The sequence below is a fragment of the Garra rufa genome, chromosome 10, assembly GCF_049309525.1.
Source record: "Garra rufa chromosome 10, GarRuf1.0, whole genome shotgun sequence".
Taxonomy (NCBI): domain Eukaryota; kingdom Metazoa; phylum Chordata; class Actinopteri; order Cypriniformes; family Cyprinidae; genus Garra; species Garra rufa.
In genome coordinates, this window is record NC_133370.1 from 30,779,079 (window position 1) to 30,797,551 (window position 18,473).

At 35.3% G+C, this 18,473-nt stretch overlaps 1 protein-coding gene across 1 annotated transcript; it reads right to left on the reverse strand.

Annotated features, from left to right (window-relative positions):
* Positions 1-8,445: 8,445 nt before the first annotated feature.
* On the reverse strand, positions 8,446-18,467 carry olfml2bb (olfactomedin-like 2Bb). The gene is made up of 8 exons (XM_073849090.1): positions 18,404-18,467; positions 17,683-17,949; positions 17,416-17,523; positions 14,771-14,932; positions 13,887-14,076; positions 11,549-11,992; positions 11,273-11,449; positions 8,446-9,363 (listed from the first exon to the last, which is right to left on the reverse strand). Exons 1-8 carry the CDS (start codon positions 18,431-18,433, stop codon positions 8,762-8,764), a joined length of 1,980 nt encoding a protein of 659 aa, XP_073705191.1. The 5' UTR covers positions 18,434-18,467; the 3' UTR covers positions 8,446-8,761.
* Positions 18,468-18,473: the final 6 nt, after the last annotated feature.

Here is an 18,473-nt window from a genome sequence, read left to right on the forward strand (position 1 = left end):
CACAAGCATCTTCATATTCTTTTCTCCTTTTGCAATTGCTAGGAAAGCTGCGAAGACTTACATCGCTTCTCTTGTTGCTCTTTGACTGAAAATTACAACCAAAACCCACACAATGTGGCATTGTATGATTATTTTATTTTCTAAATTGTGTGTTTTGAATTGTGTTTGGCTAAAAATAGCAAGAGGTAGCACCAGTTGCTCACCAAGTGCAACCATTTGCCGTCATTGAAATAACGGCTCCCCCCATAGTCCAAAATATGTATAAAATTTTGTGGATTTTTAAAAAAACGTAAATCTTTCATGGGTTTTCTGCTAAAAGAGATATCATTTATGTTATATTAAGCCATACAAGTCTTATTTCTCAGGGTTCACTTTAATGAAACCTGAGAGGTTTCTGTCCTTTCATTATGGCCAACCAAAACTTAAAAGATCCGAAAAGGTTATCAGGGAATTTTAAAATGAATTCATATGAATCAAGCAGTCTAGGTTTCAATGGAAGGGCAGAAATCTTTCAGGTTTCAATAGAAAATATCTTCATTTGTGTTTCAAAGTTTAACCAAAGTCTTATTGGTTTGGAACAACATGGAAGTGAGTAAATAATGACAGAATTTTCCTTTTTGGGTGACCTATCCCTTAAAATGAGATGCATTTTTGATACATTTTTCACTGAAGAAAAATTGTAAAGTCATAACAGTTACTAATGATTTCTAGTATGGTAGACTAGTATTTACCACAGTGAGGGTCATATTATCAAGTTCTGGCCAAATGGTGAGTATCTGCTTTCGTTGCTGGGGAAAGCCAATTTATACTTTAATTTGGCACTTGATGGGTACTCATTTTGGACTTTGGTTGACGTAAGTAATGTGCTAGGGCCCTAATTGTCTAGGGTTCGTGGTAAAAGGATACTGAGCCTGAACTAAATGAATGACGCTCTACAGAAGTCCAGAACAATATTAACTCAGTCAGAAGAATAAGTGCAGGGAACCCCATCATCAACACGAATGAATGACTGTATTGGCTGACATAAGAGTGAGTTAGCATATGGACTCTCTGAAGTATAGCGTGACACTGTCAGCTCGTCCAGACAGACGGTGGACCTGGCCAAAGTAAAGCCTCTGTGGAGACCTCTGGGATTTCAAGCCCTACCTCTCCAAAGCTCTGCAGATGTGGCCGTCATTCAGAGCCCTGTTAATATATAGTTGTCTGAATGGTTCCCCACAGCCCTACTGCACAGTCAACATTTTTCTCTGCCATTCTCATAATGCTTTAAGGCCATTTAAACCACAAAGTTGTCATATATGTCATATAAAGTATGTGGAGTGACTGTCATTGGCATAACAGAGATGTCACTTCATCTTGTCTAACACTCAGACTTTGTCAGCGAACGAGTAAGTTTTGTCTTTTTCTCTCAAGAAGTCATTTTCTCAAACCAGACTGACATTAATGGAGCAGCTTTACCTCTCACGGTAAAGTTTCCAAAAAGGAAACTGGTTGCACATGTTTGATAAGGAGAAAGACTGAGCATGCTGCTTTCATTGAGACCATTCAACCAAGCTGAATGCAAATAACTGAGAGTCTATTAATAGGCTTCTATTATAACTGATATTCAGATCACAGTCTCCCTTTGATTTGTCATAAATAATATAATATGTGACCCTGGACTACAAAACCAGTCTTATGTAGCATGGGTATATTTAGTAATAGCAAAATACATTGTATGGGTCAAAATGATAGATTTTCTCTTTTATGCCAAAGCTTATTATAGGATATTAAGTAATGTGAAGATGAAGATATTTTGTAAATGTCCTACCGTAAATATATCAAAACGTAATTTTTTATTTAGTAATATGCATTGCTAAGAACTTCATTTGGACAACTTTAAAGGCAATTTTCTCAATATTTTGATAAATTATTTCCAGATATTCAAATAATCTCGGTCAAATATCCTATTTTAACAAACCATACATCAATGGAAAGCTTATTTATTCAGCTTTCAGATAATGTAAATTTTGAAAAATGTACACTTATGACTGGTTTTGTGATCCAGGGTCACATATATAACATAATATACATGGGCTGGTCAACTGAGGTAACATAAACATGTAAGTTACTATTTCTTCTCACTATATGTTTGCATCTTTGAGCATGCTTTATAGTGCTGTCTAAAGTACAGTTCTTCCTACCAATTTGAAAATGGGACTCTTGTGATTGTGTGTCGAAGACTGACACGGAAGAGAAGAAATTGTTAAATAAAGTTATTTTTGTTTTCTTTGCACACAAAAAGTATTCTCGTAGCTTTATAACACTACGGTTGAACCATTGATGTCAAACTGACTATTTTAACAATATCCTTACTACCTTTCTGGGCCTTCAATGTGTCAGTTGTGTTGCTGTATTTGCAGGGTCAGAAAGCTCTCGGATTTCATTAAAATGATCTTAATTTGTGTTCCGAAGATGAACAAAGGTCTTATAGGTTTGGAACGGCATAAGGGTGAGTAATTAATGAAATGTTGGTATAATGACAACACTACGGCTTTGTAATGGTGATATTTTTTGTCAATTCCACAAAGTGCTGTCAAGCTCAAGCTCCTTCCTTTTAATTTTTCTCAGGAATGTCTCTGAGGAGAGAGGCAATGAAATAGAGATTACAGTAGTTTGCTGACAACAGATGTATTCTTAAGTTGTTTTAACCAGTGGCAAACGGTGACTTTTTTAACCGGGTATGCTAAGTTCCGCCTCCCTCCCATTGGCTTTTTTTTCATGCTAGAAAAACATATAACTGCTTTTCTAAGTAAAAACCGTCAAACTACGTTCACATGTATTACCTAATGATACGCAATATTCAGAGGGTGGGGAGGTGGGGGATTTCCCTGGTCTATATGTCTCTAGCTGCTGTCTGCTTCGACCGAATGATTTTTATTTTTTTAATTAATTTTAATTGCCAGAGTCCGCTTACCTGGAAGCTCCCCTGACTGACGTAGATTTACAAAAAAAAACAAACAAAAAAAAAAACAACGTTGTTTGTCAAATAAATATTTTGACGTACTATTCCCAACTCTTTATTAAGCTTTATGTTACATTTCAAATGACAAGGGATCAGCTTATAATAATGTTAATATTGATTAACCCGTGAATGAGGAGCATTCGCAGCTTAAAGTCCCCCTGAAATCAAAATTAAAGTTTTTTGGCTTTTAGTATGAATATATTAGCCTTAAAGGTCCACTGAAGTGCCTTGAAACACGCAGCGTTATTCTATGTGGTGACGTACTTTTAACTGAAACAAAAACATATCGCCCAGCCCCGCCCACTAATTTTGAATAGCCAATAGCGTTCCATTAATATCTGCTCGGGCAAGAGCCGTTGAGCTCGGTAAAGCTGCATTTATAAGCTTATGACAGCCACAGACTAATAAATTACCCCACAGATTCAATATGAAACTTGCTAAAACAAAATAGTGATCATAATCATGCTGAGGCTGTGTAGTTTAATACATGCCGTCCGCACATATGAGCGCATATGATCTGCTCCGGCTGGGTTAATGCGTCTCTGTGTAGGGGGCGGGACATTACGGACTCTAGAGAGCATTTGATTGGACAGAACGTTTGATGAGAAACTGAAGTGCACGGTGATATCATCCAAATCCTTGATATATATTGGCGGAAGTGACGAGACTGTAAGTTTGGAATGCATATATCTTGTAAACGCGAATTTTGTCTTTGTTTTGCAGCACACTAGTTTATAAATAACCTTAAGGCTAATATATTCATACTAAAAGCCAAAAAACTTTAATTTTGATTTCAGGGGGACTTTAAGATTATCTATAAGCTAGTGTGCTTCAAAGCAATGACAAAATTCGCTTTTACAAGAAATGGGCATTCAACACTTCCAGTCTCGTCACTTCCGCCAATATGAATCAAGGATTTTGATGATATCACCGCGCACTTCAGTTTCTGATCAAACGTTCTGTCCAATCAAATGCGCTCTAAAGTCCGTAGAGTCCCGCCCCCTACACAGAGATGCGGAGGAGATCATATGCGCTCATATGCGCGGTCGGACTCGGCATGTATTAAACTACACAGCCTCAGCATGATTATTATCACTATTTCGTTTTAGCAAGAGTTTCATATTGAATCTGTGATGTAATTTATTAGTCTGTGGCTGTCATCAGCTTACAAATGCGGCTTTACCGAGCTCAACGGCTCTGGCCCGAGCAGATATTAATGGAACGCTATTGGCTGTTCAAAATAAGTGGGCGGGGCTTAGCGATATGTTTTTGTTTCAGTTAAAAGAACGTCACCACATAGAAGAACGCTGCGTGTTTCAAGGCACTTCAGTGGACCTTTAAATGGACGGAACGCCACTGGTTCCAATAATGACTGATTGCAGAACAGCAGAACCATACGTCACAGCAGTCACACGGCAGCAGCGCCACGGCAGCAGGCTCAGACGGTAGTGGGCGGAGTCTCCTGCTGCAGCCCAATCAGGTCCCACAAAATATCCGTCCTAAATAGTATTCGAAAATAGAATTGGTATGTCCTAAAAAGTATTCTAAAGATTTCCGGAAGGTCTACTACAATTTACCTTTAGAATTCGAAGTACGGATTAATGCGCACTCTAACGGCTATTATATTGCCCACAACACATTGCGTGTTGAACGAGGATTTGATTAGAACTACAAATACGCATAAAAAGTGTAAAAAAACTACAAACATGGCGTATATGCGCGACCAACGGATGGGTAGAAAAATGGGGTTTAAGTTATAAATAATCAGTGTGTAACCTTATAAAAAAATATTTATTTAATGTTATTCGCGTTATATTTCATGTGCAGCAACATAATGAACTTTTATAATGGCAGAAACAAATGATGAGAGTCTGCTGGCCAAAGAGCCCTTCATGCTTCACTTTGAATTTAAGGATGATATGGACATTTCCTTAATGAGTGTGTGAACAAATCATGCCTCTGGATTAATTGCATGTTTAAAGAGTTTTGATTTATTTTAGGTTTAAACTAATTTAGTTAGGTGAGTAATGTGTGGTTATTATTGTTGTTAAATGTGTGCCTTCTGTGCTATATGTTTTGTTTGATTTTGTAATATTTTTTGGGAAAATCCAGTTTATGATGGGTATAGTCAGTGTATAGTACATGGTATTATGTACAATGAAAAATTGGTTAATACTGAAATGATTAGGTAAAAAATATAGTTTAACTAAATAAAAACATTCTATTGCTCAAGTTTTGTTTTGTTTTTTGTTTGAGCTTTGTACTCAGTTTATACTGTTTAAAAATATATAGAAAAATATAAGTTGATCATTATTTTCACCCACTTTCGATCTCAGATGGAGACTCCACCCACTACCGTCTGAGCCTGCTGCCGTGGCGCTGCTGCCGTGTGACTGCTGTGACGTATGGTTCTGCTGTTCTGCAATCGGCCCTATCTCACTGGTTTTGACCACAATATTTAACACACAATTCATGGTTTTGAAGTATGCCATATTATGGAAGTTAAATGGGTAGCAAATTACATTTTATTTTGACCTTAAAGGCACAATATGTAAGATTTTTGATTTTAAGGTGAGACACTGCAGGTGAATAGAGTAAAAAAAAAACAAACTAATAGATGTCACTTAGTTGATTACATTGATAATTGCAAACTGTTTTTGTTTTCTAAAATGTTAGGTTTGCAAATGCAAATAAGGCATTATTTAATGAAATATGCACTGATTTGTATACATTTTTATTACAAAAATCTAAACACTGGATGAAGTCAGTTTCAGAATTCTTGTTTAATTTTTTGACATATTAGAGTCAAATGTTTTTACAGAAGGAGTTTTGAGTATCTCATTTTGTCACTCCATAATTCAGAAAATACTTAGAACAGGCAGAAAACTGTTTAGTTTTTTGGGGAATAAAATATTGTATAAAATCAAGCAAATTATATACAGTGGGTACGGAAAGTATTCAGACCCCCTTAAATGTTTCACTCTTTGTTATATTGCAGCCATTTGCTGAAATCATTTAAGTTCATTTTTTTTCCTCATTAATGTACACACAGCACCCCATATTGACAAAAACACAGAATTGTTGACATTTTTGCAGATTTTTAAAAAAAAGAAAAACTGAAATATTACATGGTCCTAAGTATTCAGACCCTTTGCTCAGTATTTAGTAGAAGCACTAATACACTAATACAGCCATGAGTCTTTTTGGGAAAGATGCAACAAGTTTTTCACACCTGGATTTGGGGATCCTCTGCCATTCCTCCTTGCAGATCCTCTCCAGTTCTGTCAGGTTGGATGGTAAATGTTGGTGGACAGCCATTTTTAGGTCTCCCCAGAGATGCTCAATTGGGTTTAAGTCAGGGCTCTGGCTGGACCATTCAAGAACAGTCACGGAGTTGTTGTGAAGCCACTCCTTCGTTCTTTAGCTGTGTGCTTAGGGTCATTGTCTTGTTGGAAGGTAAACCTTCGGCCCAGTCTGAGGTCCTGAGCACTCTGGAGAAGGTTTTCGTCTAGGATATCCCTGTACTTGGCCGCATTCATCTTTCCCTCGATTGCAACCAGTTGTCCTGTCCCTGCAGCTGAAAAACACCCCCACAGCATGATGCTGCCACCACCATGCTTCACTGTTGAAACTGTATTGGACAGGTGATGAGCAGTGCCTGGTTTTCTCCACACATACCGTTTAGAATTAAGGCCAAAAAGTTCTATCTTGGTCTCATCAGACCAGAGAATCTTATTTCTCACCATCTTGGAGTCCTTCATGCGGGCTTTCAAGTGTCTTGCACTGAGGAGAGGCCTCCGTTGGACCACTCTGCCATAAAGCCCCGACTGGTGGAGGGCTGCAGTGATGGTTGACTTTCTACAACTTTCTCCCATCTCCCGACTGCATCTCTGGAGCTCAGCCACAGTGATCTTTGGGTTCCTCTTTACATCTCTCACATCGGCTCTTCTCCCCCGATAGCTCAGTTTAGCCGGACGGCCAGCTCTAGGAAGGGTTCCCAAATGTCTTCCATTTAAGGATTATGGAGGCCACTGTGCTCTTAGGAACCTTAAATGCAGTAGAATTTTTTTTGTAACCTTGGCCAGATCTGTGCCTTGCCACAATTCCGTCTCTGAGCTCTTCAGGCAGTTCCTTTGACCTCATGATTCTCATTTGCTCTGACATGCACTGTGAGCTGTCAGGTCTTATATAGACAGGTGTGTGGCTTTCCTAATCAAGTCCAATCAGTATAATCAAACACAGCTGGACTCAAATGAAGGTGTAGAACCATCTCAAGGATGATCAGAAGAAATGGACAGCACCTGAGTTAAATATATGAGTGTCACAGCAAAGGGTCTGAACACTTAGGACCATGTGATATTTCAGTTTTTCTTTTTTAATAAATCTGCAAAAATGTCAACAATCCTGTGTTTTTCTGTCAATATGGGGTGCTGTGTGTACATTAATGAGGAAAAAAAATGAACTTAAATGATTTCAGCAAATGGCTGCAATATAACAAAGAGTGAAACATTTAAAGGGGTCTGAATACTTTCCGTACCCACTGTGTAAACAAATCCCTCTGTAAAAACCTTCAGTATATAAACAAGAATAAAAACGTAAAGTTTGGTGCGTTTAAGTGGTACTGAAGTGGAGATTTACGGCTCAGTGTAGGAGACAAAATTAATTTTGAGAAAACGGCCTTTAAAAATATGGATTATAGTTGAAATCTATTGACACAAATAGATAAAGTGCTATAAAAGAAACACTTAATAGTGTCTTTTGGATGTTTTGTTTCCACTAGTCTGAAAAAACAAAAAGCCCAAAATGTCAAACTCGACAGGTGAATGAAAACACAATATTTTCCCCCTTAAATATCCAAAAACCAGAATAGTGTTATATATTTTGTTGACTTGTGTACTTACATTGCTCCCAAATGTTTCCAAAAATGTTTAAATCCAGAGAAATAATCATTTAAGTGTCACTTTTTGTTTTTACACTTTTTCCGGTTTTAAAAACATGCAAACCAGCTTTATTTTGTTATGCGTTGTATTAGACAAGTGACGAATGCACAGAGTAGCATTATAACAAAAAATTCAGCTCACTCAAATGTATGTAGCATGATAAAACAGCACTGCTTTACCCCACATTCACATGACTGGAAGGAGCAGAAGTGGTCGACTGTGGCATAATAAAATCTCAGCTGCTTTTAAGCTGTGTGTGATCGTCTCTCATTAGCAGTCGCTCCACCTTGCTTTATACTACAGTGATGTTAATAAAACTTTAGTATATAGTTAATTAATCAATGAACAGGATTTCTTGCAGAGTCCCATCAGATTGCATCAACTGTGAGGATGAAAATGACAACTCCCATGATTCCACACTCAAACTACGCCTTTGTTTCATGTTTGTTTTGAATATGCTCTCTCCTTTTAAAAGAAGCTAAAGCAATGACACTCCACAGGTTTAGAAGAGCTTGCTATAAGGTTTATTTTTAATTACATTATATACAACATACATTTACACTTCACATAAGCAGTGAGAACCTTGTCATAAATAGATCAGTCATATTTTTTACCCCGTTGAGATCAATAAACCTCCACTACAAAGCAAACACAAAAGACATGCAACAGACAAAAAGGCCAAATTAAAGGCACAATGAAATATCCATAAAAATATTTGTCATGTAGACTGATCTACAACCCACTTAGACACATAATCATTTGACTATTTTATACAGAAAGTGCTGCACGCAGTACCTTAATAAGGTTTAAATTACCGTTAATAAGCAAATATTACATCGTAGGTCACCTGATGGCCATTGTCCCATGCATACAGCATACGTTCCTTAGGATTGTAGTCAATTTGTGTGGTGTAGGTGTAGTTGTTTAGAAAAGGGAGGCGGGGAATCATCTGGGTGTGTGTGTGAGTGTCAAAAGCGTAGGAAATATTGGCATGAGTGCGTTCGAAACTGTCAACGGCGTATAGAACGCCGCAGATGATGAAGCAGTTTCCATAATAGTTCCTTCTAAGGCCCGTCCTCCAGTTCTTCTCTTGCTGTAAGTCAGAGGGTCGGAGTTTACTTAGGATGATAACTTCCTGGTGAAATCCCTCTTCGTCCAGAGCTGGGTACACTAGCCATAACCCGTTCTCATCCACACCAAAATCAATGTCTGAATGTCCTCTCCAACTCCAGGGAGCCTCCTCCTCCTCCTCTAATACTGCATCATGAAGGGTGGTCCAGGCTGCGACGTAGCGGAGACGAAGATCAAACCTGATTATATCACGAGAAAAGGCTCGGTTGTAGAAGAGAGAGCCACCGTAGACCACATGGCCAGTGCCAAACCAGTTGTAAGGGAGTTTGTAGGAGTTGCTGAACTGCCCTGTGAGAAAAAGAAGAGAAATGTATGTTATGTGCTGCAGGAGGTGGTCATGATCTTCTTGCATGGACCACCTTCATAAATTTCAAAGGCATATATGTATTTTTGCATGTATAAAGGCTCATTTGTGCTATGAAAATCAGTTTGACATTATGACATGCCTCCAAAATTGAACTATTGGCGTTTTATATTATAACTATACTAACCAAAATTATTCAGATGTTAACTGTAAGATGTATCTGTAAGGCTTTTTTGTAGCACTACTAAAGTGATGTTTATGGAAGTCTGTTTTCACCACTGAATAAAAATTGCAAATGATAAAGTCAGAATTGCAAGATATATAGTCATAAATCAGACTTTTTGTCTAGGTATTGCGATAAAAACTCAAAATTCTTTTTTTTCTTGCAGATGGGAATTTGTATCTAACAATTCTAACTAAACTCCCAATTGTGTGTTATAAAGTCAGAACTGGGAGATATGAACTCACAATTCTAAGCAAAAAAAGTCAGAATTGCAAGATATAAACTCACAATTCTGAGAAAAAAGTCAGAACTACAAGTTTATTTCTAAGAATTGCAAGTTTAGATCTCGCAGTTCTGCCTTTATAACTTGCAATTGCAAGTTTACATCATGCAATTCTGAGAAAAAAGTCAAATTGCGAGTTTATATCTCATAATTCTGACTTAACTCGCAACTGCATGTTATAAAGTCGCAATTGATATACAGTAAACTCAAGATATATAGTCATAAATCAGACTTTTTGTCTCAGTATTGCGAGAAATAAAGTCAGAATTGCGATAAAAACTCACAATTCTGACTTTTTTTCTTGCAGATGGGAATTTGTATCTCACAATTCTAACTAAACTCCCAATTGTGTGTTATAAAGTCAGAACTGGGAGATATGAACTCGCAATTCTAAGCAAAAAAAGTCAGAATTGCAAGATATAAACTCACAATTCTGAGAAAAAAGTCAGAATTGCAAGTTTATTTCTAAGAATTGCAAGTTTATATCTCGCAGTTCTGCCTTTATAACTTGCAATTGCAAGTTTATATCATGCAATTCTGAGAAAAAAGTCAAATTGCGAGTTTATATCTCATAATTCTGATTTAACTCGCAATTGCATGTTATAAAGTCACAACTAATATACAGTAAACTCGTAAATCTGAGGAAAAAACTGAATTGTGAGTTTATTACTCAGAATTGCAAGTTTGTGTCTCATAATTCTGACTTTATAACTCGCAATTGCAAGTTTATATCATGCAATTCTGAGAAAAAAAGTCTAGAGAATTGAATTGCGAGATTAAATCACAATTCTTTATTTCTCAGAATTGAGTGATATAATCTTACAGTTGCAAGAAACAACTGACTTCTTTATCTTTATGTCTTGCAATTCTGACTTTATAACTTGCAATTGCATGTTTATATCACAATTCTGAGAAAAAAGTCAGAATTGCGAGTTTATATCACGCAATTCTGAAAAAAGTCGCAATTAAATTTGTATTTTTTTATTCAGTGGCAGAAACAGGCTTCCACTGGATGTTAGATCTTCTTCTTCTTATTATCAATGTTAAAAACTGCTAAATATTTTTGTGGAAACTACGATAAATGTTTTTCAGGATTGATAACTAGAAAGTTCAAAAGAACAGCACTTAAATAGCACTAAATAATTAACAAAATTATTATAGAATATAATAGAAATATTCTAAAATAAATATTATAGAATATAACGGAATATAGTATTATAGAATATAATACAAATAATGTTATGTTATATTGTTATTGTCTTTTCTATTGCTTTTGATCAATTAAATGTGTCCTTGCTGAAAAGAAGTGTGAATGACCAGCCACGCCAGCCAAATGCAGCAGTTTCTCTTTTAAAGTTTTTTATTTTTTTATTTTATTTTTTTTTACCTTGTTTAAAGGTGTCCATATCACGGAATTCCAGCAGCTGATTTCCATAGTAGCTGTCGGCCACATATATAACTTTTCCATTGCCTTTCGGGTCTTTCATCCATGCACCTTCATTTTTGCCATATGTGTTGTGTGTAACAGGATCAGCGATGCTTGCTAATGTGTCCTTGCAGATCCCTGTAAACAACAAATCCCGAGGGAACACATCAATATATCAGGGCCACTCTTAACTCTTAAGTTCATTTTCTTCAAAGCTGAATCTGGAATCAACCTTACCTTGCTCTTTGGTCTTCTTTGGAGGCTGTGTGCTTGTTTGAGTTGTAGCTTCATCCCAGCTAAGTTTGGACTTCTTTCCAGATGTTGTAGCACTGGCCAGATGAGGCATTGCAAGAGGAGTTGTAATGGTTGCTGTAGTGTTGCTTGATGTCACTGTGGTAGTTAAAGGCACTGAGGTTGGCAGGATTGCCTTTGCTGTTGTAACAGTGCTTGACTTCTTGGCTTCTACAGTTTCTTCTTTAGTTTGTTGTGTTACACTTGGCGTGTTTGCAGAAGTAGGGTCATCATTCTGTGTGGTGAGGTTCACTGAGGGTGTCTGGGTCACTGCAACAGTGGTTCCAGGTGTTGTAACAGATGCAGGCGGCTCTTGCTTATGGAGCTGGTCTTCAATTATTAAATCCACAGAGCCATCACCACTTACAACCTCATGTGCTGCTGTGGCAACTATGGAACAAATATAAAATGCTTAATTTAACTTTAGCCTACTCTTGTTTGTGAAGTTTCACCTGTGTCAGGGTAATTTATTTTTTAAATTGCTGAAGCCCGGTTCCGCCATTACATAAAAAATAAAACAAGGTAATTGCAAGTTTTTATCTCACAATTCTGATTTCTGATTCTGATACTGACTTTTTTGTCAGAATTAAGTAATACAAACGCACAATTGTGAATTATAAAGTCAGAATTCTGAATTAATAACTCGCAATTGCGAGTTTGCATAATGCATATTACTTTTTTCTCAAAATTGCGTAATATTAACTCACAATTGCGAGTTATAAAGTCAGTATAGCAGCATATAAACTCGTAATAATTGCAATTCTGACTTTTTTTCTCACAATAAAGTCAGAATAAAGTCAAAATAGTGAGAAACAAAATTTAAATTCTGACTTTTTTTCTTTCAGAATTGTCGGAATTGTGAGATAAAGTTTGTATCTCACAATTCTGACTTTTTCCTGCAATTCAGAATTGTTTTTTTTTTTGGCAAATGGGAGTTTGTATTTCATAATTCTGAGTTTATATCTCGCAATTCAGATTTTTTTAAAATTGTGAGATATAAACTCGCAATTGCGAGCTATAAAGTCCAGTTCTGAGGAGAAAAAAAGACTGATATGTTCTCAGAATTGCAAGTTCGTATCTCACAATTCTGACTTAATAACTCACAATTGCGTGTTATAAAGTCAAAATTGTGAGATATAAACTCGCAATTCTGAATAAAAGTAGAATTTTGTATATTTATATCTCGCAATTCTCTCAATTTTGAGTTTATATCACACAATTCTGACATTATAACTCACAACTGCGAGTTTATATCATGCAATTCTGAGAAAAAAAGTCAGAATTGGGGGGTAAAAAGTCACTTTTTTTGGTACATTTTTTTATTCATTGGCGAAAACAGATTTCCATAGGTTTTCAACATTAAAAATAATAAGAAATGTTTCTTGAGCACGAAATTAGCATATTACTATGATTTCTGAAGGGTCATGTGACACTGAAGACTGCAGAAAACTCAGCCTTAGCCATCACAGGAATAAATTACATTTGAAAATTATATTAAGATAGGAAACAGTTATTTTATATTGTAATATGTGACCCTGGACTACAAAACCAGTCATAAGGTTAAATTTTACAAAACTGAGATGTATGCATCATATAAAAGGTCAATAAATAAGCTTTCTATTGATGTGTGATTTGTTAGGATAGGACTATATTTGGCCGAGATATATCTATTTGAAAATCAGGAATCTGAGGGTGCAAAAAAATCAAAATACTGAGAAAATCACCTTTAAAGTTGTCCAAATTAGGTTCTTAGCAATGCATATTACTAATCAAAAATTACATTTTGATAGGTTTACAGTAGGAATTTTACAAAAAATCTTCATGGAACATGATCTTTATTTAATTACCTAATGATTTTTGGCATAAAAGTAAAATAAAAAAATTTGACCCATGCAATGTATTTTTGGCTATTGCTACAAACATACCCCAGCGACTTAAGACTGGTTTTGTGGTCCAGGGTCACATATATCACTCTATTTTTGATCAAATAAATGCCCACTTGCTGAGCATAAGAAACTTTTTTTTTTAATATTAAAATACAGTAATGTATTTAAATGCATTAATATTATATAGATATATAAATAATTAGCAATACATTTAAAATATACTACTGACTATAAATTAATAGCTGTAATATTGTATAATTTGATTATGTCATTTGCAGCGCATCATGGAATTATAGTTTATATATTTAATAATTTTTTTTCTCTATTAACATACATAGGAGATGCATCCATAAAAGCTGCATTTCTAGTTATTATTATAGTCAAAGTCGGACACTCACTGTGCTCTTTCCCTGCGCTATCCTCCATTGTGTTGCCTTTGTAGAAGGTCATGCTTTTGATGGTCATGCCATTGGGACCTCCTTTGGTCTTTGCAGGTTTATGTGGCTCCTCCTGACCCTCAGAGTTGCTTCTCTTCAGCACAGGTTTGCTGGGGCCCTGATTCCCAACAAACTTCTCCTCATATTTCCTCTGGCCAGGAATAAACAATAAAAATTGTCAGTTAAATTAGTATCTTACAAAATGTATGTGATTAAACCTAATCACTGCTTCCAACTACTGCATCAAATAAGCAACATTATAGGATTACTTCACCCAAAAATGGAAATTCTGTCATTAATTGCTTACCTTTTTAGTGCATATCTGAATCTGCATAGACAACAATGCAACTAAAATGTTCCCAGGCGCAGAAAGGTAGTAAGAACATCGTTAAAATGTTCACAAAATGTGTGTTCTGAAGATGAACGAAGGTCTTACGGATTTGAAATGTCATGAGGGTGAGTAATTAATGACAGAATTTTCATTTTTGGATGAACTAACTAACCTTTAATTGTCTCTTTCCAAGTCACCCACTTTGTGGCTACATAAATGTCCTGAATGAAATGAAGGGGAATTTGTGGTGTATTAATGACTTGAGCATGTTGTGGGAAAGTCGTATGGCTTTGATCAACTATTTCTCTACTGACATGTCTTCCAGACACACTGGAACAGTAAATTCGACCACTTTTTCCACTGGGCAAACTTTGGTACTGGTGGTAATGTGTGTGACATTTGCAGCGTGTATTTGTCCATATATGTTGGCAGTTGTCATCTGTGTGAAGTGAGACTAAAATGAGCCTGTTAAGGCATTTCTAATGGATTGAGCGAGTGTGTGCTGTATCTGTACCTCACTGTGAGCAAAAGCAGCTGCCACATTCTTCTGCAATGAGGGCTCCAGTGCGTTGAGACGTTTCTTCTTCTCTTGCCGTTGGTTGGAGCGAGGCCCCTTCCCTTGTGCTTTTTCACCTTTCACGCTCACTTTCTCCTTTGTCAGGTTTCCGGAAACTGACTGTAAGGAGAATGTAAACACAATAGATGTTTATGGGTGGCTGTTCTGCCCAACCACCTGAACTCAATTCCCCTTTGTCCAATGGCAACATGTGAAAGCAGACAGTGATTTCTGTTGCCAGGGTAATAGTGAATAGTGTATAGAAAGTAATTTGGTTGTTACTGGGAACAGCATAATCAAAAATAAATAATGTAATACCCTGTTCTTTTTTTTATGTACCACCATTACTAGACTTGTCTTCCTGTGGTGATGCTAATGTGGAAAAAGATTACCAAATTATGTATATACTGTATATGCTGAAATTGTGTCAAAAAGTGTGTGTATATGTGACCCTGGACCACAAAACCAGTCTTAAGTCGCTGGGGTATATTTGTAGTAATAGCCAAAAATACATAGTATGGGTCAAAATTATTGATTTTTCTTTTATGCCAAAAATCATTAGGAAATTAAGTAAAGATCATGTTCCATGAAGATTTTTTGTAAAATTCCTACTGCAAACATTTCAAAATGTAATTTTTGATTAGTAATATGCATTGTTAAGAGCTCAATTTGGACAACTTTAAAGGTGATTTTGTCAGTATTTTGATTTTTTTGCACCCTCAGATTCCAGATTTTCAAATAGTTGTATCTCGGCCAAATATCGTCCTTTCCTAACAAACCATACATCAATAGAAAACTTATTTATTGAGCTTTCATATGTTGTATACATCTCAGTTTTGTCAAATTTAACCTTATGACTGGTTTTGTGGTCCAGGGTCACATATAAAAAAAGGAGGTTCCTTTTTTTGGGGGGTTCCTTTAAGTGAAGTTCCCAAAAAACTTTTGTTAGTGTAAAGAACTTTTTAAGAATCTGACAAACTTTCCTTTTTTTACATTAAGGACCTTTACTGCAATGCATGGAAGCCCATTTCAACCACTGAATAAAAAAATAAAAAAGGTAAATGCGACTTTTTATCTCTCAATTCTGATTTTTTTCTCAGAATTGCGTGACACAAACTCACAATTCTGTCTTTTTTTCTCAGAATTGTGAGATATAAACTCAACTGCAAGTTGTAAAGTCAGAATTGTGAGATATAAATGTGCAATTCCGAGAAATAAAGTCATAATTACGTGATCCGTTTGATATAAACTCGCAACTGCAAGTTAAAAAAGTCTGCAAGTTATCAAATGTCTCAGAATTGCAACTCTGTCTCGCAATTCTGACACATAAAGTCGCAATTCTAAGAAATAAACTCAAAAATTCTGAGAAATAAAGTAAACTGCGAGATATAAACTCACAATTCTGACTTTTTTTCTCAGAATTGCAAGCTTCTATCTCGAAATTATGACTTTTTTCCTCAGAATTGCGAGTTTATATCTCAATTCAGACTTTATAACATGCAACTGAGAGTTATTAAGTCAGTACTGTGAAATATAAACTTGCAAATTCTGAGAACATATCAGTCCACCCCCCTTTATAACTTGCAATTGCGAGTTTATATATATTTTTTCTCAGAATTGCGTGATACAAACTCGCAGTTCTGAATTTTTCTCAGAATTCTAAAAAAATAAACTCACAATTACGAGTTATATTCAAAATTATAAGATAAAAACTCACAATTGCGAGTTATAAAGACAGAATTGTGAGATATAAACCCGCAATTCAGACTTTTTCTTAGAATTCTTAGATATAAACTCACAATTGCGAGTTATAGTCAAAATTGTATGATATAAACTCGTAATTACGTAATTGTAATAAAGTCAGAATTGACTTCTGAGACAAAGTCACAATTAAGAGAAATAAATGTATAACTGCGAGATATAAACTTACAATTCAGACTTTTTTTTTCTTAGAATTGCGAGTTTATATCTTAAAATTGTGACTATTTCCCTCAGAACTGCGAGATATAATCTCGCAGAAAAAAAGTCACAACTTTATAACATTCAATTGCAAGTTATTAAGTCAGAATTGTGAAATATAAACTTGCAATTCTAAGAACATATCAGTCATTTTCCCCCACTCAGAATTGGAAAATTGAAAGTTTATAACTCACAATTGCGAGTTTATATCTCACAATTCTGAAAAAAAGTCATAATTTTGAGAAAACCAGTCAGAGTTGTGAGAAAAAAAGTCATAATTGTAAGATACTCGCATTTGCGAGAAAAAGTCAGAATTGCACGTTTCTTCCTGTTTTCAAAATTGTGAGATAAAAAGTCACAATAACCTTTTTTTTATATTTTTTATTCAGTGACGGAAACATGGACAGTTTGGTTAATGGAAAGTTGATGAATGGTTCATAATGAAACCATAGATGACAATAAAGAGCCTTTATTTTTATGTGTGTGTCTGTGTATTTTAATGAATGTAATGTAATATATATTCTTATAAGCATAAGATAATATAAAATATAAGATTTAGCAAACATCAGAACCACTGTTTAACGATCACAAATTTATATCTGCTATTAATTAATTCTGAGAAAGAGTATCGGTATTGCACTCACTTTCTCGATGTTATCAACCCGTTCCAGAAGTTTTGTTGTGATGGAGTGAAGCTTTAACAAGTCCAACCCATAAAATGCTCCCTCTAGCAGGTCCGTTATGGTTGAGAGCTGAAACATCAAGATATAAATAAAAAAAGTCATCAAATTAAATAGGACAAGTCTGGTTTTATAAATTATCCAGCATTTTAAAGAATCATCTATCAACACCAGCACATGAATCTTGTCTCTATCTCCTCATAAGTCCTGATTCAGTTCAGAATACTTTACCTTAATATCATCCTGTCCGGCCTCTTGCAGCTTCTTAAACCTAAAGTCTCCCTCACAGGGATTCAGCGCAGAGGGAGGGGCGACGCAGGCACACTTCTTACAGTTGGGTCCCGCAGTGATTGTCTCCACTGTGTAGAAGTCCACAGCTTTGGCTTGACCCTCTTCAATGCGTTTGCATGCGCTCCTGCTCAGAGGCCTTACAACACACTTACACTTACAGTCTGGGCCCTCAGACAGTGTCTTCACTTTATCATAGTCTCCAATGAGCTATTAGAGTAAAAAATGACAGTAAATGATGAAATTGTTAATATTTATAAAAAATCAACCCTATAAAAGTTTTTAATGTATATATATATATATATATATATATATATATATATATATATATATATATATATATATATATATACTGGTTTATAGATATTACTATATTTACGTATGTATTTTACCACCTTTTTTTGGTCAAAAACCTAATATTACATAGATATTTAAATAATATTTTATTATTACATATATTTTTAGGATTTATTAAATAATAATTGAACACATTATTATTATTGGTAATGTATTATATTTACATATATATATATATATATATATATATATATATATATATATATATATATATTACCACTTCTTGTTCAAAAAGCACCTTATATAATTTAGCATATGAAAAATCATATGTTCATGTAATCATTTAACTTATAACAAAAAAATTTACCTGTGTTAGGATGTTTTCTTGATTGTCCATTTCATCTTCTAGAGTTGGACGATTGTCGATATTGTCAGCA

What these genes read in the sequence shown, in the direction of transcription:
- olfml2bb (XM_073849090.1), bottom strand. Translation starts at nt 18,433, where the DNA reads ATGGACAATCAAGAAAACATCCTAACACAG. An exon ending in CTGCTTTTGCTCACAGTGAG is followed by an intron (nt 14,077 to 14,770) that starts GTACAGATACAG and finishes ATTCCTGGCCAG; the next exon opens with AGGAAATATGAGGAGAAGTT. An exon ending in TATGGACACCTTTAAACAAG is followed by an intron (nt 9,364 to 11,272) that starts GTAAAAAAAAAT and finishes TTTTTCTCACAG; the next exon opens with GGCAGTTCAGCAACTCCTAC.